General features: G+C 41.9%; 1 protein-coding gene across 2 annotated transcripts in view; it reads right to left on the bottom strand.

Moving 5' to 3' along the window:
* Positions 1–27,688, bottom strand: part of SORCS2 (sortilin related VPS10 domain containing receptor 2) — a 1,340,427-nt gene that overhangs the window by 100,547 nt on the left and 1,212,192 nt on the right. For both annotated transcript variants that reach the window (XM_073610686.1, XM_073610693.1), the window contains exons 18-19: positions 13,171–13,342; positions 10,242–10,428 (exon numbers count right to left, since the gene is read on the bottom strand). In XM_073610686.1, the coding sequence (XP_073466787.1) occupies positions 10,242–10,428; positions 13,171–13,342 (359 nt within the window). The remainder of the gene's footprint in view (positions 1–10,241; positions 10,429–13,170; positions 13,343–27,688) is intronic.

Genomic DNA, 27,688 nt, shown 5'->3' with positions numbered 1-27,688 from the left:
CTGAGCAAGACGGGTCAGTATTTAGTGGGAGGTCTATACTGAGGAAAGGGGGTCTGTACTAAGTGGGGGGTCTTAACAGAGGGAGGGGGGTCTGTACTGAGGGGGGTGTCTATACTGATGGGGGGTCTATACTTATGGGGGGTGTCTATACTGATGGGGGGGTCTGCACTGAGGGAGGAGGGTCTGTACTGAACAGGGATTCTATACTAATGGGGGGGTCTGTACTGAGGGGGGAGGTCTGTACTGAGGGAGGGGGGGTCAGTACTTAGTGGGGAAGGGGATCTATACTGAGGAAAGGGGGTCTGTAGTTAGTGAGGAGGGGTCTGTACTGAGGGGGAGGTCTATGCTGAGGAAGGGGATCTGTACTTAGTAAGGGGGGGGTCTGTACTGAGGGAGGCGATCTATACTGCGGGAGGGGGATCTGTACTTGGGGGGGTCTATAGTTAATGGAGGGGGGTCTGTACTGAGGGGGGACTATAGTTGGTGGTGGTGACACCAATTTTTTCCGCACCGGGTGACACCAACCCTAGTGACGCCACTACATAAATACTATATAAATATTGACATGTGTTTTACAATGAATAAAAAAGATTACACACAGTCTAGCAATAAAACACACAAGAAATCTCCTTTTTTCCAGAATACAATGAGATACATAAAATATCAATGAATATGCCCATGCCCTGCAATATTTCTAGACAGCCTTCATTGTATTAACATATGCTTTGATTTAATGTCCTTATGTGTGCAGTCTTGGATTAAATAACAGAGATGTAATTTGCTGGCAGAACTTACCACTGGTAGAGCCAACAAAGAAACACACTCCCAATAATTATTTGGCTGCTCGTGGAATACACTCATACAATTACTCACGCTCTTCGGTGCTCTATATTGTTTTATTTCTCTATTAGAAATCATCTAATTAAAAGGGTTATTTTAAGCAGCGGCTGCAGTAAATTGCTAAGATTAGGCAGTCGTAAGATGGGTTATACTTCATATTGGAAAATGTTTATTTTCTGTTAGAATAAAAGGACTAGTAAAACTGTAACATATACTCTGTTACTACAAAATAAATACTCATCTCTTTTAAGAGTAAAGGCAAAGAAAGCCAAGTGATGTGATAGAGGAGAGCACATATGATCAGCTAATGGTGTGAAAGCACATTATTTGCTTGGAAGTGCGCAGAAGTGGCCTTAAAGACCCATGCCAATGGCTGGAGTGGGTGCAGAACTCACAGCTGAATGATAGGAGAGACACACAGTGCCAAGACTTTCGTCAAGTCAAGTGCAAGTGAGCTATTACTAAGGGGGTCCTGGATAGAACCTGTGCAATATCCTCCGCTATACGTACTTAGTCTTCAAGATTGTCCTACACACAATTATTTTAAATCCCTGATAATTGTTATCAGCTACGTCCTGGACTTTGACCCCTTTCATTTTCTCTAAAAACTGTTTACAACCCTACCAGCCATTGTCCATGTAAGTGTTTCTCATTGTGATTTCTTTCTATGAACCTTGTTATACTTGCACCTCTTCTACAGTATACACATTTGTTCGTGCTTTGTGAGTTTTAGTAGTTAGAACTTAATCTGGCATTAACTGTAAATTCTGCACATACTCAATGACAGTTAAAGAAGAATTCCAAGCATGGTATATTTTAACATAGTTACATTGGACCAGCTTGAACCAATGTAACTATGTATATATCTTACCTGGCTGATGCCCCTGGAAACTGAAAACCACAGAAGTAGACACTTCTACTCCAGTGATCTTCAATTGCTTCCAATCCTGTGCTGAGAGGCTGGCCTGATGCATCGTGAACACAGAAGTTCGACCATTCGGTGCAGGCGCCATTCAGAGAACATTTTGCATTTTCTGAATGAATGCAAAGCATTCTCTAATTGGACATTTCCAGACTCCAGGGGCATTGACCAGGTATGGTAAACACTGATCAGCCATAACTTTATGACCACTGAAAGGTAAAGTGAATAACATTGATAATAATCTCATTAAAATGGTATCTGAAAGTGGGTGGGATATATTAGGCAGCAAGCAAACATGTTGTCCATGAAGTAGATGTGCTGAAAGCAGGAAAAAAGTCAATCACAGTTTGTTGTGTTTGGGGCTGTGTAGCCGCAAACCTGTCAGGGTGCCCATACTGACCCATGTCCACAGTCATGAGAACCTACAATGTATACATGAGCATCAGAACTAGACAACAAAGCAATGGAAGAAGATGGCCTGGTCTGAAGATCCAGTTTTCTTCTACATCATGTGGATGGATGGGTGCGTGTGTATGGCTTACCTGGGAAAGAGATGGCACCAAGATGCAGTTTGGGACGAAAGGAAACCAGCGGAGGCAGTGTGAAGATTTTAGGCAATGTTCTGCTAGGAAATCTTGGGTTCTACCATTCATGTGGATGTTACTTTGAACTACCACCTACATAAACATTGTTGCTTACCAAGTACACCCCTTCATGGAAAAGGTTTTCCCGGATGGCAATGACCTCTTTCAGCAGGATAATGCATCCTGCCACACTGAAAAAATGGTTCAAGAGTGGTTTGAGGAACACAAGAACACATTCAAGGTATTGACTTGGGCTCCAAATCCTCCAGCTCTCAATACAATCAAGCATCTGTGGGGTGTGCTGGAAAAACAAGTCCTCCACCTCGCAACTTAGAGGACTTATAGGATCTGCTACTGATGGCTTGGTGCTGGATACCACAGCACACCTTCAGAGGTCTAGTGGCGTCCATACTTTGACGGGTCAGGGCTGTTTCGGCAGCAAAAGGGGGGCCTACTCAATATTAGGTAGGGGTGGTCATAAAGTTTTGGCTGTTCGGTGTAAATATAGTTACACTGGTCCAACCTAGACCAATGTAACTATGTAACAATACATCATGCCTGGAATTCTGCTTTAACATACATAATAAAATAATGCATGGTAGAGGGCCAAAATGAGGGCAAACCTGTTTGCGTTTAACCACTTCAATACCAGGCACTTTCCCCCCTTCCTGCCCAGGACAATTCGTACTCTGAATGACAATTACACGGTCATGCAACACTGTACCCATACTAAATTTTTATCATTTTCTTCCCACAAATTGAGCTTTCTTTTGGTGGTATTTGATCACCTCTGCGGTTTTTAATTTTTGCGCTATAAACGAAAAAAGAGCGACAATTTTGAAAAAAAAATGATGGGCACTGATAGGCGGCACTGATAGGCGGCACTGATGGCACTGATAGGTGGCACTGATGGGCACTGATAGGTGGCATTGGATACACAGCACTGATGATGAGCTAGTGACAGGCTTTACTGAGTGGCACTGATTGGCACTTTGATGGGGCACTGACAGGCATCACTGATGGAGTACTGATTGGCACTTTTTTGGGCACTGTTGTGGGCACTGATCTGTACTTTCATGGGCACTGACAGGCTTTATAAAGGGGGACAGGCTGGCAGGTGATGGGCATTGATTGGCAGCTGATGGGCACCTCTTGATGGGGCTGTGCTGATAATCAATGTGCTGATTAACAGCACAGACCCCCCCTGACAGGGAGAGCCGCCGATCAGCTCTCCCTGTCAGCGTGAACCGAGGAAAGCTGTTTACTGGCACTTCCTGGTTCACGTGATGATCAGCTGTGATTGGTCACAGCTGATCACGTGATATGAATCCTATGTCAGAGGCTACATACCACGATCAGAGTTGCGGTGTTTCAGACTGACACACCGCAACGGGAGCGTGCCGGCTCTGTTATCCTGATCACGTCATATGACGTGACTAAACCACTTTGCCGCTATCATTCTGCTATATGGCGGGCGGCAAGTGGTTAAAAAAAAAGGAAAATAAGATTTTTTTTTAAATTAAAGGGTCAAGTGGGGAAATGATTACTTCCCGATGATGCATTATTAATGCGAAACACGTTGAGGCTGGTTGTGTGACGCTGGCGTCATTTTCTGACGAAATGTACCGCACTGAAAACGAGGCTTAAACTGCACGCCAGCTCCTAGTAGCACACAGCCATTACTGGCAAATACTGGAAAGCTGGACAGACTCAGTGTGGGTCTAAGGCACACATACACGTGAGTGCAACTCTTTTATATGACCTTTTAAACTATTAAAGCATGGAATTTTGTGCAATGATGGCCATTTTTATCTTTTGAGAATTATATTAACTGGAGGATTGAGAGAGTGGTCTGAGATTTTGGTGGAGACATATCTATTTTCCCACATGGAAGATTAAAGAAAGGCTACCTACAGGCTAGTTTATTAGTGCTTTTTGGTAGGCATATTGATTGGATGGTGGTGGTTAATCACAGCACAATCGTTTTGGAAGTCACCATTTGTTCAGCACAGAGGATTAATTCACTTGGACTTTATTTTTATATATTGCTTTATTATATATGTCATTTTATTTGTATAATCATGTTTTCTATGGTCAACCACTGTTTGATGTAAAGGGCCAGCGCAGCTACACAAACAATAGTTTTTTTTCACAAGTGGGGAGAGCTACAAAAGGAGAAGGGATTAAAAAGTAAAATAAATGAATCCACTGTAAGTCCGCTGTATATTACAATTTATCTATCCCCCATGATCAAATGTGTAACCTTAACCATTAACACTTCAATGGTAAGTTTTCCTTTTCTTGGAAAAAGAAAAGGTGAACTAACTGCAAATATCCTGGCCACTCCTCTGGACCCCACTGCATAAAGCTCCTGTCCTAAACTGTACACCACAACCCCAGAGTGAGTATCCATCATAATGCTCAGAAGGGCAAACAATCATTGGCCAGCACAGCCACAATACATTGCTGATCCATGAGAAGCACATCTAAGGCATCTTCTTCTGGTAAGGTGCCCCAGAAGAAAGAAGCCCTTCTCTTTGGTCAGCATGGTCACATGGTCATGTTGACCATTGAGCTCTTGCCATTGTGATGTATTATGGTGGGTAGCCAGGATATCTGGAGTTACTTCACCTTCTAATACCAGAACTCTACCCATAACTATGATTGTTTTTGACAGGGAAGGGTAAGAACCTATATAAGGTTGTTAAAGCTGTCTCTGTCCCCAATAGACAGACTTTAACTAACTTTCTGTTTACAGTAGCTCCATTAAACCAGGGTAGGGAAAAAAAAGGGAAAGCTTCCCAAACGGGTCAAAGACATGAAAAAACTGAGAGGTTCTAAATCTAAATCCTCTCGACTTTACCAAATCCGGAACACTGAGGATGGGTCATGGATGGGTCTTCCAATATGACAATGACCCAAAACATACCACCAAGGCAACAAAAAAGGAGTGGCTCAAGAAGAAGCACATTAAAGTCATGGAGTGGCCTAGCCAGTCTCCACACCTTAATCCTATGGAAAATTTATGGAGGGAGCTGAAACTTCGAGTTGCTAAGCGACAGCCAAGAAACCTTAAAGTGGAGTTCCACCCAAAAGTGGAACTTCCGCTTTAAGAACTCCTCGCCCCCTGACATGCCACTTCGCTGGACCGTGGGACAGATGAGTGGCTGTTTAGTAAAAGTCAGCAGCTACACTATTTGTAGATGCTGACTTTTAATAAACTAAAAAACGTGTGGAACTCTGCTTTAGGGACTTATAGAAGATCTGTAAAGCAGAGTGGACCAAAATCCCTCCTGAGATGTGTGCAAACCTGGTGACCAACTACAAGAAACATCTTACCTCTGTGCTTGCCAACAAGGATTTCTCCACCAAGTACTAAGTCATGTTTTGCTTGGGGATCAAATACTTATCTTACTCACTGAACTGCAACTCAATTTATTACATTTGTATATATTTTTTCTGGATTTTTGGTTGATATTCTGTCTCTATCATTTAAAATACACCTATGATTAAAAGAGTTATAAACCTTTCATTTCTTTGTAAGTGGGCAAACTTACAAAATCTGCAAGGGATCAAATAATTATTATCCCCACTATATATATATATATATATATATATATATATATATATATATATATATATATACTGTATATTTATTTATTAATTATTACTATGTCCCAGTTGGAAAGATTCTGCTCACTTGTTGTTCTGGTGACCACATAGAAAGTTGGAGAAAATGAGGACCCAACTGGGACACAGCAGGAAGAAAAACTCTTCTCTGCTCAATGCTAAACTAAAGAAAAAAGTTTGGGATAGAGTTACACTATAACTGCTTCTGTTAAACTTGTGCTTTAGTAGTTCCTGAAAACGAAGGAATATTTTGAATTCTGAATTCTGTCGGGCAAAGGAAATGTATTAAACTTATGCAAATAATCTAAAGAAGACATCTTCAGCTATTGCTTTGGCTGATTTCCTCAGGGTATCACAAAACATTATGTTTGCATAGATCAAGAGAGGCAATTGTATTTATAGGTTTCTGTGAATTAGGAGACAAAAGTCAGCACTGTATGAGGAAACGGCTGCCATGATGCCGTAAAATTACTATCATTTTCATTTGCACTGAGATTTTTTCGGCTTACCGTCAGGGGATGTTTTTTGGAATGAGCCTATGACTAATTCATGTATAAACAGCTTCCTGAAACAGTTCCCATATGTTTTTGTGAACGAGGCTGTCTCTTCATTTCCCTGAATGCAGACTGTTTTATAGTATGGATCAACTCTTTCTAGAGAAAGTGCATCAGGGTACAAACTCTTCCATCTAATGCCGTCTGCAGGCTCTGAATTAAAAGGCTTTTTTCCAGCTGGTTTCATCGAAAAAGGTTACATCACGCTGCAATGGAACACACACACACACAGCCGGAGAGGACTGTTCACATGCAAAGCAATACGGCTGTGCGGTGCTACCTGTCAAGCTTGGCCATTAAAATCACTGGGGCTGTGCCCTAACTGAGAGTCAAACACTTGGCTCGTGGTTGCGGCGTATTAGTGCCATTGTAAATTCCTATTTGGCAAAATAAAAGGCATTAAGTTGATTGAATTATTGCCTCCTGAACACCTGACACCACCACTGCAGACCACTTTTTAGAACACAGACTAGTGTGAACTTAGTCTAAGGGGCTATAGGGCAATATAGGGCACCAGTAACATCCTGATCCAGCAATTAGTATCACTGCATATATTCACACAGGAAAGTTCTATTTGAGTCCATTCAATCAGTGGAAGCCACTCCATTAAGGTCACAGGGGCGCCGTCCCCCTAATCCATGTGCCCGGCCCCTAATCTACATATCGGGTGCCGGATGCATTGATTCAAATTTTGGGTTTTTTTTAAGCACATGATTAGAGCCTGAGGCTCTAATTGGCTTAAAAAAAGGGTGGGCTTGGTGCACAGAGCACTGCGTTCCTGAGCCCACCCAGTTGTGTGACATTAGTAAATTAATATTCGCTAATGTCTTCCTGCTTCTCCTTCCAGCCAATCAAGAAGTTGGTCCTGAGACCCGATTGGCCAGGGAGTGAGTTGAGGAGAAGCAACAGCTCCTCAGCACTGAGCGCCACCTTTCTGGCTCCATAGAGCCCGTCCTCCTAGCAGAGCCCATAGCAGAAGCCCGGGCCAGGAGCGTCTACTGGCTGCAGCTCTCCGCCAGGGGAAGCCGCTCTCCCACCGCCGAGGAGGAAATTGCAGTAGCAGATGGGAGAATAAGCGGCAGCCGGTGCGGGGAGCAGTGTGAGTACCGAGGCTGGCCTGTGCGGGGGAAGGGGGGGTGGTGGTTGCGTTATGTGCGAGTGTATGGGGCAGGTTTGTTTGATGCTCTCCCCCAAAATATTGAGTTCCAGCCGCCACTGCATTCAATGTTCTTATTTTAAATGAAGCCCTGATGAAGAGGGGGGCTTTTTTGACTCCTGAAACACATTGGCTGTTTTTAGTAGAAAACTAATAATGAATTTAGACTCTTATCCTTTGGTATAGTGCTTCAACATGAGGTGCCATGTTGAACTTCCAGTGACCAGTATGAGAGATTGAGAGCGATAACACCAAATTTAACACACCTGATCCCCATTCACACCTGAGACCTTGTAACACTAATGAGTCACATGACCCCGGGGAGGAAAAATGGCTAATTGGGCCCAATTTGGGCATTTTCACTTAGGGGTGTACTAACTTTTGTTGCCAGCGGTTTAGACATTTAATGGCTGTGTGTTGAGTTATTTTGAGGGGACAGCAAATTTACACTGTTATACAAGCTGTACACTCACTACTTTACATTGTAGCAAAGTGTCATTTCTTCAGTGTTGTCACATGAAAAGATATAATAAAATATTTACAAAAATGTGAGGGGTGTACTTACTTTTGTGAGATACTGTGTATATATATATATATATATATATATATATATATATAGTATATCATAATTCTAACAAAAACTTGGACTGTGGGATACTCCTCTAATATGGCATTTTTTTTCTAAATTGCTGACTCTTGTTTCCAGTCTTTCGAGAAGTACAATTATAATATTCGAAGGTTAAATATATTATCCCAATGTTTAATTTTAACTCTGCAGAAATGCTTGGAAGCTAATTGGTTTCTACAGGCAACCAGAATTTTCCTTTTTAGCACACTTTTCATAAGCACCTTAATAACTGACTGTGTGCAGCCTTCCCATTTTTTAGCTTTGAAAGCAAAATTATTAATAGACATGACCCACAAATTGACCTCAATAAATGGTCAAAAAATGAAGTGCAAAGTAATACCTGCTGATCTTGCCAGATCTTGTGCTCTCTGCCTGTGCTGACTGTTATCAGTTACACAGTTCTCAGTTATCTCTTCAGCTAACTTCACCTCTCTGCCCCTTTTTTTCTGCCAGCTCAGACAAGCTTTATAAATTCTGGACTTTGAATGGATGTAGAGAAGAAAATATTGTAGATGAACAGGTACAAGTTGTGTAGAAGGATTTGTTTCATCTATGTGTATCACCCGAGGCCAGTCACTTCACTGGATACAGGCAGTCCCCGGGTTACGAACATGTAGGTTTGTACTTAAGTTGAATTTGTATGTAAGTTGAAATAGATACATTTTTTTAAGTGTAACTCCAGCCCAAAAAATTATTTTTATGTTTTGGATAGCATAGGGAAGGGTTAGCCGGCCATGAAGTGATGTGGGATTGCTGACAGGTCAGCCAGACAGTAGGTGGCAGCATGCGGTGAGCAGCAAGATGGCCGTCCGGCGGTTTCTGGGCCCAGGCTTCATTCTGCCTCCGTTCTTAACTCTGAGTCATATGTAAGTTAGATGTGTGTAATAGAAGACTGCCTGTATATGTAAGGGTTTACAACCACATTAAGGGCCGGTTCACACTGCTGCAGTGTGAATTAAGCAAGATTTTAATCCGACTACTGCAAATTTTGCAGTCTATGGAGCTGAATTCGCATCTCATACGGATAAAACTCGCAAATTTGATCAAACACGGATCAAACTCGGAAGTTTAGAAAAATTACGCAGCTTAGATTCGCAACGCATTGATGTAAACGGCACTCATGGAAAACGATGTTATTAAAATGACTTGCGAATTTGAGCGATCGCAACGGCTCAAATTCGCAAGTCATTTTAATAACATGACAATATAATTCGCAGCAGTGTGAACCGGCCCTAAATGTGGTAATTGCATTGTTATTGCATCTTTTAGTAAACTATTCACATTATGTCTTTTTTTTTTTTGTCTGAAGTTCAGCTATAAACAAAGATTTATTGGTTGCTGAACAATATATTTTTGTCACAACAATTTTAAATTACAGTAAAACCTTGGATGGCGAGCATAATTTGTTCCAGAAACATGCTTGGAATCCAAAACACTTGTATATCAAAGCGAATTTCCCCATAAGAGATACTGGAAACTCAAATGATTCGTTCCACATCCATTAATTCATAGGTCTTTCAGTTTATAGTCCATATAAAAAGATTATAGCAATGTGACCAGGTTGTGTAACAATAAAATGTCCATCCACAAATGGAAGCCTCCATAAGGGGATTAGAAGCAAAATCCAGCAGGAGCTACAGAGTATAAAAGAGAAGAGAGGCGCCTCTAAGTGTAGTAATATGTTGCTAAATGTTGTGCCTTCATTAAATGTAAATATATTGCTACAGTTAGAGGCGCCTCTCTTCTCTTTTATACTCAGTTGTGACATGATGCTACTTGTATATCAAGACATCGCTTGTATAGCAAGTCAAAATGTATTAAAAATTTTGCGTGTTTTGCAAAACGCTCTTAAACCAAGTTACTCTCAAACCAAGGTTTTACTGTATATCCCCAAAGGGTATTCATATATGTTATAAATTTTACTTACAGATGACCTGGACATAGATCACAGCTTCGTCATGGCCCGCCACATTCTCCGCTTTCACCGACACTCTGTATATTCCAGGGCTCTCATAACGGTGTCGAATGGGCTCACCAGTCAAAGTGAGATTCACGTAAATTGCCTTGAATCCATCCCCCAAGTTCACCTGGTACTTGGTGTTCAGAATATCCCCCTGTAGGAAACAATAAAAGATCCACACTTCAATGCTAGAGATGAATCATGCTATAGAACAGTGATGGTGAACCTTGGCACCCCAGATGTTTTGGAACTACATTTTCCATGATGCTCAACTACACTGCAGAGTGCACGAGCATCATGGGAAATGTAGTTCCAAAACATCTAGGGTGCCAAGGTTCACCATCACTGCTATAGAAGGTCATAGAAGCAGATTTTAGAAGTCCTGTCTCACAGCCCTCCTTGCCTTGGTTTTGGGAAACTTTACCATGGCACTCCCGAAATATGAAGGGCCAAATGATCAGCAAACTGAAGGATAGGGTATTCCTGTACCCAAATGATTTCCTGTTGTCTTTAAAGTTTTACTGCACCTTTGTTATGGTTACAAATATCATAGCCACCCTCACCATCTTCAGCACCACCTCTCAGTCTTGAAGCGGAACTTCAACTCTCTCAATCAACAGCGACTATTTTTTATTCTTAAGCTGCTAGCATTAGTAAATAGATAGGAAGGTATATTATATTTACTTGCTTTAGACTTGTGTTTTTTTTTTTATTTCTTATGGCACTTCTTGGTTTCTGGCCTAGGCCATAATGATGTCATACATTCCAGGAATCTTCATGAGCTTTTTTTTTTCTTTCATCTGGAGGATTTCTTAGGGGGCTTTCTCAGCTAAGCATGCCCTCCTCCCTGCATGCCTAAGCTAAGGGCAAATGGATTCCAGTAAGTGAATGCTTACATGAATCCTTATTCAAGATGGCCATGGCTAGAAATACTGGGGGGGGGGGGCAGGGGGCGTGGTTCTTAACAAAATAAAGTATGTAGACATGGCTAGAGACATGGATAGATGGGTGAATTAGCTTTGAATATTAAAAATTTATGAAATAGTCTTTTAAGTTTGTACTGCTCAGATACAGTTTAGTTCTGCTTTAGGATCCATGCACACTGACTTAACCACTTTACAACCGCCCTATTGTAGCTTTACTACTACAGGGCTGCCGCTGTGCACAGGATCATGTATATACATTATATGTGATTCCGCACTTCCGCCGGCGGCATGCTCCCGATGTGATCAGTGGGTACCGTGGACCCGATCGTTCTGTACACATGGAAGAACGGCAGTCTGCCTATGTAAACAAGGCAGATTACCGTTCTGTCAGTAGGGAAGGCATAAATCCTGTGGACCATGGATCCATGCCTTACCCTAGCAAGAGCACCTCCCACACAGTGCACAAACACTGGTTAGGCACACAGTTAACCCTTTGATCGCCCCAGACAGTGTCAATAGTACAGTGACAGTGCATATTTTTAGCACTAATCACTTTATTAGTGTCAGTGGTTCCCAAAAAAGTGTCAAAAGTGTCCGATTTGTCCACCGCAATAACTCAGTCCTGCTATAAGTCGCTGATTGCCAATTACTAGTAAAAAAAATAAATAAATAAAAATTCCATAAATATATCCCATATCTTGTAGAAGCTATAACTTTTGCGTAAACCAATATGAGCTTATTGGGATTTTTATTTTACCAATAACATGTAGTAGAATACATATTGGCCTAAAGTTATGAAGAAATTAGATTTATAGCAAAAAGTAAAAAATATAGTTTTCTTTTTCAAAATTGGCGGTCTTTATTTGTTTATAGCGCAAAAAATTAAAAGCAAAAAATAATACCACCAAAAGAAAGCTCTGTTTGTGGGGGAAAAAAAGGACATACATTTTATTTGGGTACAGTGTTGCACGACCGCGCAATTGTCAGTTAAAGTAACACAGTACTGTATCGCAAAAAATGGCCTGGTCATGAAGGGGGTAAAGCTTTTTGCATGTAGAAGTTGCTCAATGTTATCCTATGTGTCCATGCACATTAGGACGTTTAGAGGCAGAAAAACAAATCCTTGGGTTTTGCATTTTTGAGAGGAGTTTCTGGCAGTAAAAACGGCAAAACACCTTCACAAAAACGCTCTATATAAGCGTTTTCCTTTTCTGCCAAAAGAACTGGCGTTTCATGCATGGAGTAGTAAGAAGAGCCGGCGACACTGTAATCCTTGAAGTGTCGTTTATTGGTACATCAGAGTGACAATAAAACAATAAAGCTGACGCGTTTCGGCAGTAGTCTTAGTCGTAGCTGCGTATGAACACCGTATTCGCAGTTAGAATTTCATTCAATCAAGAACATTTTTCTATCAATCTACTTTGAATTTTCTCCTCACTACGGTTGACAGTGATTGTTGATTTAACTCCAGTAAGTAATTGAAAACGAAATGTAAGTTCCAAAAATGAAAATTTTTGAAGAAGACTGTGCTGGTGTATGGCCAGCTTTATACTCACCTGTTCCTGATCTAGAATAATAGCTTTGTGGGCCTGCGCACACACTACGCACTCATTCATTCCTACTCTTTGGAGTAAGAGTTCTCCATAGGATAATGAGAGTGCAGTGCACATGGACGGGCCAAGCCTTAAAAATTGGGCCAACTGGTCAGCAATATCAGGTCAGCTGATTTAGGGGCAGATGGGTATAACATTGAAAGGAGGGCCGAGGGTTGGTGGACTACATTATAAATATATCTATCTTATTAGCCTATCAGTATGTTTTCTTTTTAAGAAGGACATTGAGGTGCCCAAACAAACCAAGAGAAAAGGGGAGAGAACATATGCATTGGTGTCCCAGGGTTTGATATGGAACCAAAACCTCCATACTGTAAAGCAGCAGTGCATTTTCATCCCCATGCCTATAGGATTTACCTGGTCCTGCTGTAATATGAATGTTATATCTTCTCCTGGCTTCATAGCATAGGAGTCTCCTTTTACAGAGATGCGCAGACCTTTGGGTGCTAGTAGGGGGCACTGAAAGCGAATAAGATTTTCCTGAAGGTCAATACCCCCTTCACACACATTGGATACCACTTTCCGATACCTGCAATTAAAAAGTAAAAGGAACATAGACCATGCTTTAGTATATACAATAAATAATCACAATAGCAGCCAGCTGAACTTTTGGCTTCAGTGCTCTTTGAATCTCTCAGTTGGAACAAGTATGCAGATCAGTAGTTTTGACCTCCCTTACCACATGCTTATTCCAGGTCTGTGGTTCAAAGTATTGAAGCCAGAGATATCCAGGTAAGTAGCAATTTCAGAGTCAAGTCAATCAATATATTTTGCTCATGACAAGTTTTCTTTAGGAGAAGCAAACACAATACACGTTGGGGGAGATTTACTAAAATGCGAACATGCAAAATATGGAGCCTGATTTACTAAATGCAAATAGACTGTGCACTTTGCAAAGTGCAGTTTCCCTCTGAAAGTGCAGTTGCTCCAGAGCTTAGTAAATGAGGTAAGGCTTCACTTTGCAAAGAGCACCCAATCACGTTCCAGGAAAAAAAAAATAAACATAATTTTCGCTTGCACATGATTGGATGATGGACATTAGCAGAGCTTCTGCTCATTTAATAAGCTCTGGAGCAACTGCACCTTGCAGAGTGCACAGTCTGTTTGCCTTTAGTAAATCAACCCCTCGGTGTAGCTCTGCATAGTAACCAATCAGCTTCCAGGTTTTATTGTCAAAGCTTAAAGTGGAGTTCCAGCCCCTAAAAAAAAAAATGTAAAAGTCAGCAGCTACAAATACTGTAGCTGCTGACTTTTAATATAAGAACACTTACCTGTCCAGGGATCCTGCGATGTCAGCCCCCCGAAGCTGATTCGTCCATTGGCTCGGGTGCAGTCGTCATTGCAACCAAGGGAAACTTCACAGTGCATGCGCTGGTCGTGCTGTGCTTATTGAATGGCCCTGTCGTCTTCTGGAACACACACAGGTCCAAGGAGGCAGCGGACGGGAAAGGAGGAGGGGCCAATGCAAATGAGATGACGTACCTCATTTGCGAAGCAGGACGAAAGTCCTGATGGAGATCAAAAAACAAAAAGTGCAAAACGGCAAAAAAAAAGAAGGATATCCAAAAACGAAGGGGGGGGGGGGGGGGGGTTTGGTGGTATGTTGTGCTCGATTGGTTAAGACCTAGTTTCAATTTAGCCTTGAACTCCGCTTTAATTGAACAAGCTGAAGTTACAAGCTGATTGGCTACCATGCATAGCTGCATCAGATTCTGAGTGTTCCAGTTTTAGCAAATCCCCCTCAATATGCATTTGCATATTCCTGTACCCGTGACCAATGTTTTGATATTACATAGCACATTGTAACAGCTGAATGTGTATATTTGAAAATTAGGAAAGTTGTCACTATTTTTGGAATAATCATTTAATGAAAGATTGTTTATCTGAAAAGTTGGCTACAAGTCTGGGCTTTCACTCTTTGACTCTCCTGTGTGATAATTACTGTTATTTCATCATTTGTGGTTGTAATATGGAATAGATAGCATTCTCATAGAACTAAGGTGCATCCACTAAATACAGTTTAGATTTTCTGACATTTATTCGTCTACATTGTTCCCTGCAATTATGGAAGATATAATATTTTTTAGCGGTGGGTGTGAGGGTAAATGTGGATTGGTCAACATGGATAGTCACAAATAATTGTTTTACTTGTTGAGAGTAATTATTGATCATTCCTTGCAAATATAACATTTATTGCATTAAAAAAAAATAAAAATATTTATATATATATATATATATATATATATATATATATATATATATATTATATATATTTAGCAGAACTAAACTCTCTCGATCAACATCAACTATTTTAATCATAATGCTGCTAGCCTTAGTAAATAGATAGAAATATATATTATATTTACTTGTTTTAAAATGATTCTAAAGGCTATAATTTAGGAAAAAAAAACAAAACAAACATGTTATACTTACCTGCTCTGTGCAATGGTTTTGTACAGAGCAGCCCCAATCAGTCCTGGCTCCCCCCCCGGGTGAGTGCCCCCAATAGCAAGCCTCTTGCTATAGGGCACTTGAGCAGGCTCGCTTCTGAGCTGCCCTTCTGTCCATTCACACACAGAGCGTGGCTCTGTTCCACCCCTGCTCTCTCCTCATTGGCTCACTGGCTGTGATTGACAGCAGCAGGAGCCAATAGTTCCCGCTGCTGTGTGGGCCAATGAGGAGAGAGAGACCTGAGAGCCGCTGCTCTGGTGCACATTGGTGGATCGAGATGGGGCTCAGGTAAGTAAATGCATTAAGGTAAAAAAACTGTCTTTAGAACCACTTGAAACCTTTTTTTATTTACATTTCTTCAGCTGCTTCCTGTTTCTGGCTACAATGATGTCATACATCCATACAGCAATGCTGGGAGGGGGTGTTTTTCAAAGTGATTTATCAATAAAATAAAGCATGGAGACATGGATGGAGAGTTTGCTTTGAATATTAAAAATGTATGAAAAAGTGTTAAATTCTGCGTTAAGCTTGTAGAATACAAGAGCCCACCCAAAGTTTGAGCTTCACAACTAGTGCAAATAATTGATATTGAGCGCTCAGTTGTTGATTGTTCTATTGTAGAATTTAAGAGCAAACGAAATATATAATATAGATTGTATCATGCAACATGTATGCATTGTGTTGCATTGTGTATTGTATTCCAAACATCTAAGTTTTCATTGTGATGTCACTTTTAAAATACGTTGAGAACAACAACCCTAGAGCAACCAATCAGATTCAGACTTTTTTTTATTTCATTAGTTATTTCCAGCAGATTCAAAGTTTATCTCCAGCCAAAACATTTGTTTTTTCATTTTTTTTTTTAGTTTGGATAGCAGGTGAAAGTATTGTGAGCCCCAAATAGCAGTAAAACCCAAAAGGAGTTTAATCATTCTAATTTTATCCAAAACTTAAAAATAAAAGTTTTGGCTGGACTCGCACTTCAGTTTGCTGCCTACAAGACCGGCATGGTAATTCATATAAACCAATCAGCATTTTAACTGACTTGACATTTAAACAAACTTTGGCTGCGTCTCCTTAGGTTACCTTATTAAACTGGTGTGCTAATGAGCAACATTACTCCCATCTAATTATTCTGACACATGTTGGGATTTTGTATGGGGCTCTGTTTTGCATGTAATTTTCTGTACACATTGACATTCTATATTAGCCTTCCAAGTCTCCTAATCCTACATAGCAACCAGAAATGATGGGCGAGCCGCAGATTTCCTAATGGCTGACTGACAGCGCAAACCAATTAAACGCCATCATATCACAGAGGAAATACAGACGATCTTCCAGCACGAAGCTGACACAGTCTGAACTAACCCAAGCATGAGTTCTGCTTTCCTAAATAGCTTTGTGTTCTCTGTACACCGAAATCCTTTTCTAAATTGGATGGGCCTAAAATGTAAAGCAGGCAATTATTTTCTATAGGGCCGGCCTGCTTATTCCATTGGAAGATGTGCTTTTCTCTTCATTGGCTTGTATGGTCTAGGAGTTTCATGAACGCCCGCTTGCTTGCAGAACTCCAACACTGAATTTAATTAATAGTGCAGCTGATGCGGGCTGAATGGAAATTACAAAGAACAGACTTGCAACATTTTTAAGTGCAGGACGCTCGATGTTCCACTTTGACACGTTGTACAAATCCAATTTATTTTATGGCACAGAAAAAAGAGTAGAAACATCCAAGGCTGGTTTACTACGCAAAGATAAATAACTACCATCTCTGCAGTTGGTGTATATTAACGATTAGACTCATTAAACAAAGAATAGCTGTAAAAATAACATTGGCTTAAAGGACAACTCCAACCTTCTGACAGATGTGAATTTTCAAGGCTGAATAGCGGAATTATCTATTCTGCAAATCATGTATGTAAGCCCCAACAATAAACTTCTCTCTTTTTCTCCCCTTTAGTATGTTATTGTGGCCGTACACGCTTTTTGCCCAAACATTATATGTTGTTTTTTTTCCAACACCCTAGAGAATAAAATGGCGGTCATTGCAATACTTTTTTTCACACCGTATTTGCGCAGTGATCTTACAAGCGCACTTTTTTTGGAAAAAAAAAACACTTTTTTGAATAAAAAAATAAGACAACAGTAAAGTTAGCCCAATTTTTTTTTATATTGTGAAAGATAATGTTACGCCAAGTAAATTGATACCCAAAATGTCATGCTTCAAAATTGCGCCCGCTCGTGGAATGGCGTCAAACTTTTACACTTAAAAATCTCCATAGGCAACGTTTAAAAAATTCTACAGGTTGCATGTTTTGAGTTACAGAGGAGGTCTAGGGCTAGAATTTTTGCTCTCACTCTAACGATCATGGCAATACCTCACATGTGTGGTTTGAGCACCGTTTTCATATGTGGGCGCTACTCACGTATGCGTTCGCTTCTGCGCTTGAGCTCATTGGGACAGGGTGCTTTAAAAAAAAAAAAAAATTCTTATTTATTTTACTTGATTTTATTTATTTTTTCACTGTTTTTTTGTTTTTTTTTAATTGGGTCACTTTTATTCCTATTACAAGGAATGTAAACATCCCTTGTAATTGAAAGAAGCATGACAGGTCCTCTTAAATATGAGATCTGGGGTCAAAAAGTCCTCAGATCTCATATTTGGACTAAAATGCAATAAAAAAAAAAAAATTTGTCATTTGAAAAAATGACATTGAAAAAATGGCCCTTTAAGACGTATGGGCGGAAGTGACATTATGACGTCGCTTCCGCCCTGCTATGGTATGGAGACAGGTGGGGGCCATCTTAGCCTCATTCATCTCCATACCCAGCCACGACAAGGACCCGATCGCCTCCGCCACTGCCGCTCTCCGGAGGGCACGGGAGAGTGGTGGGAGGGGGGCCCCTCTCCCGTCGCCGATAACGGTGATCTTGGGGTGAACCCGCCACAGAGACTACGATTATTGTAAACACGACCGGCTCCTGAAGAGATGGATACCTTGGTTGTGGCAGCAGCTGCTGCTGTTACCGAGATATCCATCTTCAAAGTGCCGATGTGTATGTACAGGAGCAGGTCGGCATTAAATGATATGATAATAAAGTGAATTTGTTGCTTAAAAAAATAGTTTTAATAAAAAACTCTTTGCAAAGGAAGACTTAAAGTGGAACTTTAGTCAGAAAATGAAGTCCTGCTAGATCACTTCATACTGGCCACTTTTGCAGGTATAGCTATGTAAAACATTAATAATAGGTGTCTACACTGTTTTAAATCCAGTAATACACTGTCTCACTCTGGTCTGCACATGCTCAGTTGCTTTCCATTTTTAGGCAGTGCTGAGTTTGCAGAGGCTGATCTGCTGACAGCCTTAAAGCGGAATTAAACCCTTCTATCTTTTATAGCCAAGGAAGCTGCTTCTGTTTGATCTGAAACTGCCAGTGTGCTGCACAGGTGATCAGTTATGACACCAGACATTTGATGGTTTGGCAGTTTGGTTGAGGACACAAGCAAATGGGACAGTTAGCAATCCTGGCATTCCAGGAATGTATCTGTTTTTTTAAACCGTTAAATCGATGGGGTTAGTTCCGCTTTATGATTTACTGCTGTTCAGGGGCTCTGTGCTTCAGCAAAATGGCAGCCTCCAGCAAGAAGAAACAGGAGCAATGCTGGAGGTAATTTATAGCACACATTAATTTTGGTAGCATAATTATTAATGTGAAATATATGTTCCTTGCTAGAGAATATCATTTTTTTATCAAGTTGTCATGGGTAAAGTTCCACTTTAAAACCCTTCTCGGTGGTCAGTAGGTCCAAACTTTGCTGTCTTCAAATGCTTTTGGTTATGTCAGATGAATGCATCCCTTGCCATGTGCTGTGGTTCAATCCTCTTACATTTATATCACTATAGGGCATAATAACACAAGAGTAACACAGAGGCAAGCAGAGAGAACCACAGCACACAATGGGGAGGGGGGGGGGACATCTGACATATTATTGTAGACACCTACCACCCTCTTGAAATAATAAGGTCACGTTTTAAAAACTTTATGTGTATTAAACGTTTTTATTTTCTTCTCTCATTAGTTGTTAAGCAGTAACCAATCTGCCCCGGCTCTATAGCTGATCATACATGTAGAAATCCAACTGTTCAATCGCACTTTCAATTTGAATTTCTATCAAAAAAAGATTTGAATGACTAACCCATTATCTTCTATTGACTGCTGGGAAAATGGAAGAAGCCCCGATTGACTGTGTCAGAAAATCTGATTGCTTTCCATCAGGTTGCTTCACGGGGTTCCTGTTTTTGATCACTTGTAAGTATATTTTCAATGTAGTAAATCTATTTCAATCTATAATATCAGTTGAAATTTGCTGGTCAACTCATTAATGGTTGTTCTTTCAACTACTTTTAACTGTAACAAACAAGACCTGGTTGAAGTTGCCAGACAATTGCTTTGTGTGTGGCTAGCATAATGGCTAGTTTACACATCTCTTCGTTTTATAAATCTATAAAAATGTCAAAGAGCAAACAATCACTTAAAAAAAAAAAATCACTTTAAGGTGATAACAGCTTAAGTTATGCCCCCTTTTTTCGCTGTTCCAAGCATATCATGTTATATGAGAAATTGTTGAATGAGCTGCCTATGAATGAGGAATTCATAGACAGCTGTCCATCCACTGAAAATTCAGTAAGTGTTAAAGTATAGGATAACAAACCAAGTAAACCACAGCCGGACCAAAGGCGCAAAACAATTTAAAGGGCTGATAATTATGTGAATTTTGACACCCCCCAACACCGTGCTGTTGGCAGTCCATTGGAGAAATGGAAAGAAATCAAAACAAAATAAAGTCTATATGCTGGGCAATGATAGAAGGATGGATGTCCATGGATATAAAAGAGGTAAATGGTTGGGAGGATAAATAGATCTTGCTTCCAAGAGAATCCATAAAAGACATTTATCCTATAGCCATAAAAATAGAACACAGTCTTATGTAAAAGCAGGTCACATCCAACCTCTGTACACTCAAGGTTATCCCAGCACTGGTGGTGACTATGAAAGTCTATAAACATACAATACATGTTTTTATGGATTCTCTTGGAAGCAAGATCTATTTATCCTCCCATTCCCAACCATTCCCCTCTGTTATATCTATGGACATTGCCCAGTGTGCAGCATATAGACTTTGTAAAGTATAGGATGCTTGCTCGCTGGCCTCAAACTTATGCACAGAGGTCTATCATCTGGAACTTTGGTTGTCCTCCACTAGGTCTTGATGCCAGCTGTGTGAAGCAATAAAAACCCAACCCCTTCATTTGCACTTATCAATGATTGCTGCATTCTGTTTAAAGCCAAACTCAGTACCAAAAACCCCATGGCAGATTTTATTAAATGTCCCTGTTTTGGGTGATATTATCTATTAATACTCACCAAAACATATATGACCTTCTGTTATGCTGTCAAGGTTGAAAGAACAAAAAGTCGTTTCAACCTATATAAAGTTTTCTGCTTACTCATGTCATTTTCTTACCTATATTATGTGAGCCAATCAGCTTTTCAATGCAAGTCTGAAAATTGACCAAAGGTTTCTTTGAAAAGTGTTAGAGAGGGAAACTCTTGTGGGCAGCACAGTGGCTTAGTAGTGCTGAGGTCTTTGGTTAGATTTTTGGCCAGAACATTATCTGCACAGAGTTTGAATGTTCTCCCTGTGCTTGTGTGGGTTTCCTTTAGGTATTCTGGTTTCCTCCCACACTCCATAGGCATGGTTGGTCCAAACTGGCCCTGGTATGTTTGTGTTGGTCAAAATGTCAACTGCAGCCTCCTAGGCAGACCCTGGTAATACTTTGTTGAGTGGCTAATGCAGCTCTGGTAATCATTTCAAGTATGGAGCCACTTTCTTAGGTTTAAAGCATGGAACCAGGTTCTTAGGTTTGAGGATCACAACATGGTTATGGCAATGGATGAATGGAATCTCTTGTTGCCGATAGCAAGCAATAAGATCCACTTATTCTCTGAATTGGAAACTTGAAAGGGAACACTGGTTTGCTCTAAGCTACAGCAGCTCTCCCTTCCTACACAAACTTTCCAATCATGAAGTTCTGGCTGCTAAGGGGAAAAAGAACACCATTGATAGACAGGCGCAGGTGTGGCTATGTAGACTCGGCATGTACTGTATGTACAGTACATATCTGAGGAAGGTTAAGCTAAAATAAAAGAGTATATTTTAAAACAGATTTATTGTGAACAGTAAAAATCTTGACAGATATAGGGTATTAGTTCTCTTACATGAGCTGCATGCTGTGTATAATTGATCATTCCTGGCACAATGGACATTTAGTACCCACGGTGTACCTGTCAGAGAGTATGCCCACAGGAGCTCAATAGGCGCAGGCAGGCCATCATTCTTCAGCAGTAAATGTATGATCCATCAGACATCAAAGTGCATGCGAGAAGCAGGACACACTGACAATTTATCAACGTGCCCTTGTGGAACAAGCACAGTACAAAGTCCATTCCGGCTTACAGGTTCTTTATTTTATTTCAGCTGAGGATATTTCTCACATCCTCAGTGTGTATGATAGAGGTGCTTTCTGTGCCTCTAAATTTCACGCTTCAAGACTCCCATTCATAGCAAATAATGCTGCCATCCATCCAGCTTCAGCGGAAAAGTGCTGGACTTAATAAATAAAGCCCAGTATGATAATGCATTGTCTACTCTCATCACTGGCTTATAAATAACTAAACGTTTTGGTAAATCACCATTCAATGAACAGCCTGCATGAGCAGAAGATGCAAATCACAATCAACAAACATTCTTGGGACAAACATTGAGCTATACTCAAAAAAATGTTAAAAAAATCAAAAAAGGAGAAAACTCAATGGACCACTTGATCTATTCTGCTATCATTTTTCTGTTTCTATTGATAAAAGTTGTGAATTAAAGGGGTTCATTTGACATGACGTGAGCTATGACATGTAATTATCCATAGCAATCTGATATCACCTTTCATCAGTTTGCAGTAGCAAGATGTAAGGATGCCAGGAGTTACTAAACTGAACATTGCTCCTTACCTTACTAAAAAAAAAGGACCACTTTACTGCCCTTCAAACTTTAGGGGGGCCAGACTATAGCCAGTGGGAGTAGAAGATGTCCTGGCATCGCTGAGATTAAACAATGCCATAGACTTGGTGGTCATTAGCAGAATAGTGCCCCATCATTGGTCCAGGGCCGGATTTCCCACAAGGCCACAGAGGCCAGGCCTCGGGGCGGCAGTGGTACAGGGGCGGTGCCGCTCCTGCAACTAATTCTCGGCCGCCCCCCACACTAACATAGCAGCAGGTGATGCAGCGCACCCGGGCGCCAGAGAGGTGGGGGCGCTGAAGCACTAGAGTGCTCCTCTCCCTCCTCCTCCTCTCTGTGTCCAGACTGAGGCGGCTTCCTCCGCAGGTCACCGCCGCTGCTGGTTTTTTCGAGGCTCAAGCCTGTCCCCCCTCCCTCCTCCTGTCAGAGAAGGAGAGCAGCCACCGGAGATCGGAGCGGCTGGTCTCTGTGCGGGGGGGGGCGTGTTCTCCTGTGTCTCTCACTCCTGCCCAAGCCTGTCTCCATCTGTACACTTATGGAGGGGGGGTTGTCCTGGGGGTCTGTACTAATGGAGGGGAGGTTGTTCTGGGAGGGGGGGTTGTCCTGGGGGGTCTGTACTAGTGAAGGGGGGGTTTGTCCTGGGGGTCTGTACTAGTGAAGGGGGGTTTGTCCTGGGGGTCTGTACTAGTGAAGGGGGGGTTTGTCCTGGGGGGTCTGCACTAATGGAGGGGGGGTTGTCCTGGGGGTCTGTACTAGTGAAGGGGGGGGTTTGTCCTGGGGGGTCTGCACTAATGGAGGGGGGGTTGTCCTGGGGGTCTGTACTAGTGAAGGGGGGGTTTGTCCTAGGATGTCTGCACTAATGGAGGGGGGGGGTTGTCCTGGGGGTCTGTACTAGTGAAGGGGGGGTTTGTCCTGGGATGTCTGTACTAATGAAGGGGGGGGGTTGTCTGGGGAGGTTTGTACTAATGAAGGGGGGGTTTGTCCTGGGGGTCTGTACTAATGGAGGGGGGTTTGTCCTGGGGGGGTCTGTACTAATTATTATTATTATTATTATTATTATTCAGGATTTATATAGCGCCAACAGTTTACGCAGCGCTTTACAATATAAAAGGGAGACAATACAGTTATAATACAATACAATAGGATTAAGAGGGCCCTGCTCAGAAGAGCTTACAATCTAATAGTAATGAAGGGAGGGGTGGTTTGTCCTGGGGGGGTCTGTGCTAATGGAGGGGGTTGACCTGGGGGGGGTTTGTACTAATGGAGAGGGGGTTGTCCTGGGGGGGTTTGTACTAATGGAGGGGGGATTGACCTGGGGGGGTTTGTACTAATGGAGGGGGGGTTGTCCTGGGGGTAGGTACTAATGGAGGGGGGTTGTCCTGGGGGGGTTTGTACTAATGGAGGGGGGTTGTCCTGGGGGGGTTTGTACTAATGGAGGGGGGTTGTCCTGGGGGGGTTTGTCCTAATAGAGGGGCGTTTGTCCTGGGGGGTCCGTACTAATGGAGGGGGGTTTGTCCTGGGGGGGTCTGTACTAATGAAGGGAGGGGGGTTTGTCCTGGGGGGGGTCTGTACTAATGAAGGGAGGGGGGTTTGTCCTGGGGGGATCTGTACTAATGAAGGGAGGGGGGTTTGTCCTGGGGGGATGTGTACTAATGAAGGGAGGGGGGTTTGTCCTGGTGGGGGTCTGTACTAATAGATGGGGGTTTGTCCTGGGGGGGTCTGTACTAATGGAGGGGGGTGGTTTGTCCTGGGGGGGTCTACACCGAGGAAAGTACACCCAGGGCTCCAGAGGGAGAGGACACTGCTGAGGGAAAACCATTAGAGAGAGAACCCCGCTGCCCTGCGCCACCAGAGGGAAAGCCACACAGCCTGGTGCCATCCCTGGCGGAGAAAGAAATGGAGTCGTTGCAGGAATACAGATCTGGGTGCTACCCAGCGGAGTCGCCATGGGCAATTCAGAGTGAGCTGACTCCTGATCAGAGGAACCGTTGCTGTATCGCTGGGTCAGGTGAGAGGGCCGATCGGCCATTATCTACTAATGTCCATAGGAACTGCAGTCTCTGACCGTCTCCTGTATTATGTCTGCAGTCTCTGACCATCTCCTGTACTATGATTGCAGTCTCTGACCTTCTCTTGTATCATGTCTGCAGTCTTTGACCGTATTATGTCTGGGGGCTCTTTCTGGTGGTGTGTGTGTGTGTGTGTGTGCGTGGGGGGGGGGGGGCGGCATTGAAGGGCCCGGCCTTGGGGCGGCAAAGGGAGTAAATCCGGGCCTGTTGGTGTCAGGAGAATTAGTTCCCCATCTTTGGTGTCATCAGGAGGAATGGTGCCCCTTCATTGGTGTCAGTAGAAGAATTAGTTCCCCATCATTGGTGTCAGTGGGAGGAATAGTGCCCCATATTTGGTGTCAGGAGAATTAGTTCCCCATCTTTGGTGTCAGCGGGAGGAATGGTGCCCCTTCATTGGTGTCAGTAGAAGAATTAGTTCCCCATCATTGGTGTCAGTGGGAGGAATAGTGCCCCATATTTGGTGTCAGGAGAATTAGTTCCCCATCTTTGGTGTCAGCGGGAGGAATGGTGCCCCTTCATTGGTGTCAGTAGAAGAATTAGTTCCCCATCATTGGTGTCAGTGGGAGGAATAGTGCCCCATATGTGGTGTCAGTGGAAGAATTAGTTCCCCATCATTGGTGTCAGTACGAGAAGGAGTGCCCCATCATTGGTTTCAGTGGGAGAATTAGTTCCCCATCTCTAGAGTCAATGGAAGGAACAGTACCCCATCATTGGTGTCAGTGGGAGGAATAGTGGCTCATATGAGTGGAATGAATAGTGCTCGAAGGGCCAGATAAAGACAAGCAAAGGGCCACATCTGGCCCACAAGCTGCAGTGTGGAGACCCCTGCTATAAACAAACATACCCTCTCCCCAAACAAAGAGTGACCTCTCTAAAGACTGCGCACCTGTTATGCATGGGGTAGGAAATGCTTAGTGCTGGGGGAGTATTTAGTGATTTGCAAATGCCAATTTTTAGAAAAGTCATTATTTGCTTAAGACTCTTTTCACACAGGAGGCCAGGCAGGGGGGCAGTAAAACAAGCAGATGATCTGTGCTTTTATTGCCCCCTACAAGCAGACATGGTGCTGCTCAGGCTATGCATTGTTGCTTGGCAATTTTAATGCTACATGCAACCATTCAAATTCTCCCATGTAAATTATTGGTGCTGTGCAGCAACCGCAACCCAAACATTTTGGCTTGCAGTTGTGGCACCTTCCCGTTATGCAAAATTACAGGTTTACAATTAAAAAAAACTTAAAAAATCAGGCATCAGGAGGCAGCCATATCACCTCCTGAATGTCTGCAAACCTCCTTTTACCACCCTTTGAAAAGTGATTCAGCACAAATTACTTCTTTGGAGGGGGGGGGGGGCAGTAAACACTACAGATAAGGAGCCTAAGCCCTAGGGGGTCTACCACAACACATAGGGAAGATGGTATACACTCTGAATGTAAGTTGGCACTGGGAGGTTATTTTGCTTTTTTTGGCAACATGACAGGTGTTTGCTTTAGTTGTAAAAAAGGTTTGCTTCGGTTTTTCATTTAGAACTCCTTATTCAAATGTATCACAGAGTCATGAAGAGGATGATAATCCTACGGGTTTGATGCTCTGTCACTGTTGGTGGCGGTTAGCTGTCACTGTGTTTACTTTCCAATTGTAATCTCCTATTTTTTCCACCGTAGAAATTCCTTTTTTCATCTTTTTGTTGTACTGTACGTTTCTTCTTATGTACCAAAAACTTTAATAAACAGAGACTATACACAAGAGTATCACAGAGGAGTCCTCTACTTCTCCCTCTGCTTAAAATACACATCTTTCTAGACGTGTTGCCTGCTGGCGAGACCTGGTATTGCAGAGTGACCCTAAAATGCCATGATTAAAGTGACTTTGTTGCAAGGAAATTATGACTACCTTTGCTTAGCCTCTTTTGAAAATGCTGGTTTCCTGGCTGTGTCTTGTCTAAATACTTTTGAGTCACAGGGTTTGATTTACTAAAGGCAAACAGGCTGTTCACTCTGCAAGGATATTTACCCCTGTGAATGGGATGAAGCTCTGCTGACTTCATTAAAGGGTGTCAGTTTGGGGGAGTGTGCCTTCCTAGGCAGGCTGTTTTAAATGTAGACCACCCTAGTTAACACCTACATTTGATGCCAAGCCTCCATGATTCAAAGAACTGAAGTCCTATGAATAAAAGGGGCAGACCAGGGACAGTACAGCTTGGAAGGAAATGGCTAGATGACGATGGATGGCTTCCAGCCAGGAAATGAGACGGGCTCTATCTAATTTGCTACAGCTTCCAATACACACTGTGAGAAGCTTTCAGTGTGCAGTGAAATCAGATAAAAGCAATTTTAGTACAGGACAGGAACCTGTTGAAACTGTGCCATACTGAAGGTAAAGATGGAGTTCAGTTTTCCAAGTCGAGCAGTGACCCGCGGTAAAAAGTGCCTTTTACTGAAAAGTACAAGTGTAAAGGCAGCCGAAACCAATATGTACGTACTGACAGTATGGTTAATGTCTGTACCTTTCTCTTCTTTGTTCTTTTTTCAGTTTTCATGGATAGGAAAATCTCTGTATCCACAAAATCAATAAAATGACTTTGTTAAAAAAAAATTCTGCTCAGCTCTTGGGACGTTGTAATGCGAAGCAATATATTTTCTTATTTAGTAAGAATAGTAAGTTTTGTAGAGGCTCAAACCAAAGAAAACTGAACACAATCAGAGGATATAAGAGAATCAACATTTTACAGAATGTAATGTTAGCACAGGTAAATAAATAATAGGTCCGATCCAGGTGCATTCGTACCCTCTGTACACTAGGACAAGCACATAGAATAGCGTTGTTTGCAAAGATTTGTAAGAGCTTTTTATGTAAACTTTTTAACATGAGATCAATCAAAATAAAACAGTGAGTCATTGGCCGCCTTTGGTATTTTAAGCCAAAATGTTAATGTTTAGTTTTAGATAAAAAAAAACAAAAAAAAAAACAATGGTAGTTTTTTTTTGCTGTCTGTGTCCCCGGTGAGAAAATTCACTCTCTCTACTTGTCTTGGTGACCACTGTCAGTGCTGTCACTGAGATTGAGAGATGGAAATCCAACATTTTTAGTTGTTACTAGAACATGAATGGAGGGGAAATTCTCTAATTGGGAAACTTTTTTCCTTGACAGCTGTCTACAAGAGGTTTCTCTAGCTTTGGATAGATTTCCTCTCATTTCCTATTGTATTAATGTACCAGGAAGTATGGAAATCACCCCAACTGGACATAGATAGCAAATAATCCGAGAGGGGTTTAAAC

The sequence above is a fragment of the Aquarana catesbeiana genome, linkage group LG01 (assembly GCF_042186555.1).
Source record: "Aquarana catesbeiana isolate 2022-GZ linkage group LG01, ASM4218655v1, whole genome shotgun sequence".
In the NCBI taxonomy this organism is placed as follows: Eukaryota; Metazoa; Chordata; class Amphibia; order Anura; family Ranidae; genus Aquarana; species Aquarana catesbeiana.
This window is presented reverse-complemented; position numbering and strand designations above follow the sequence as displayed.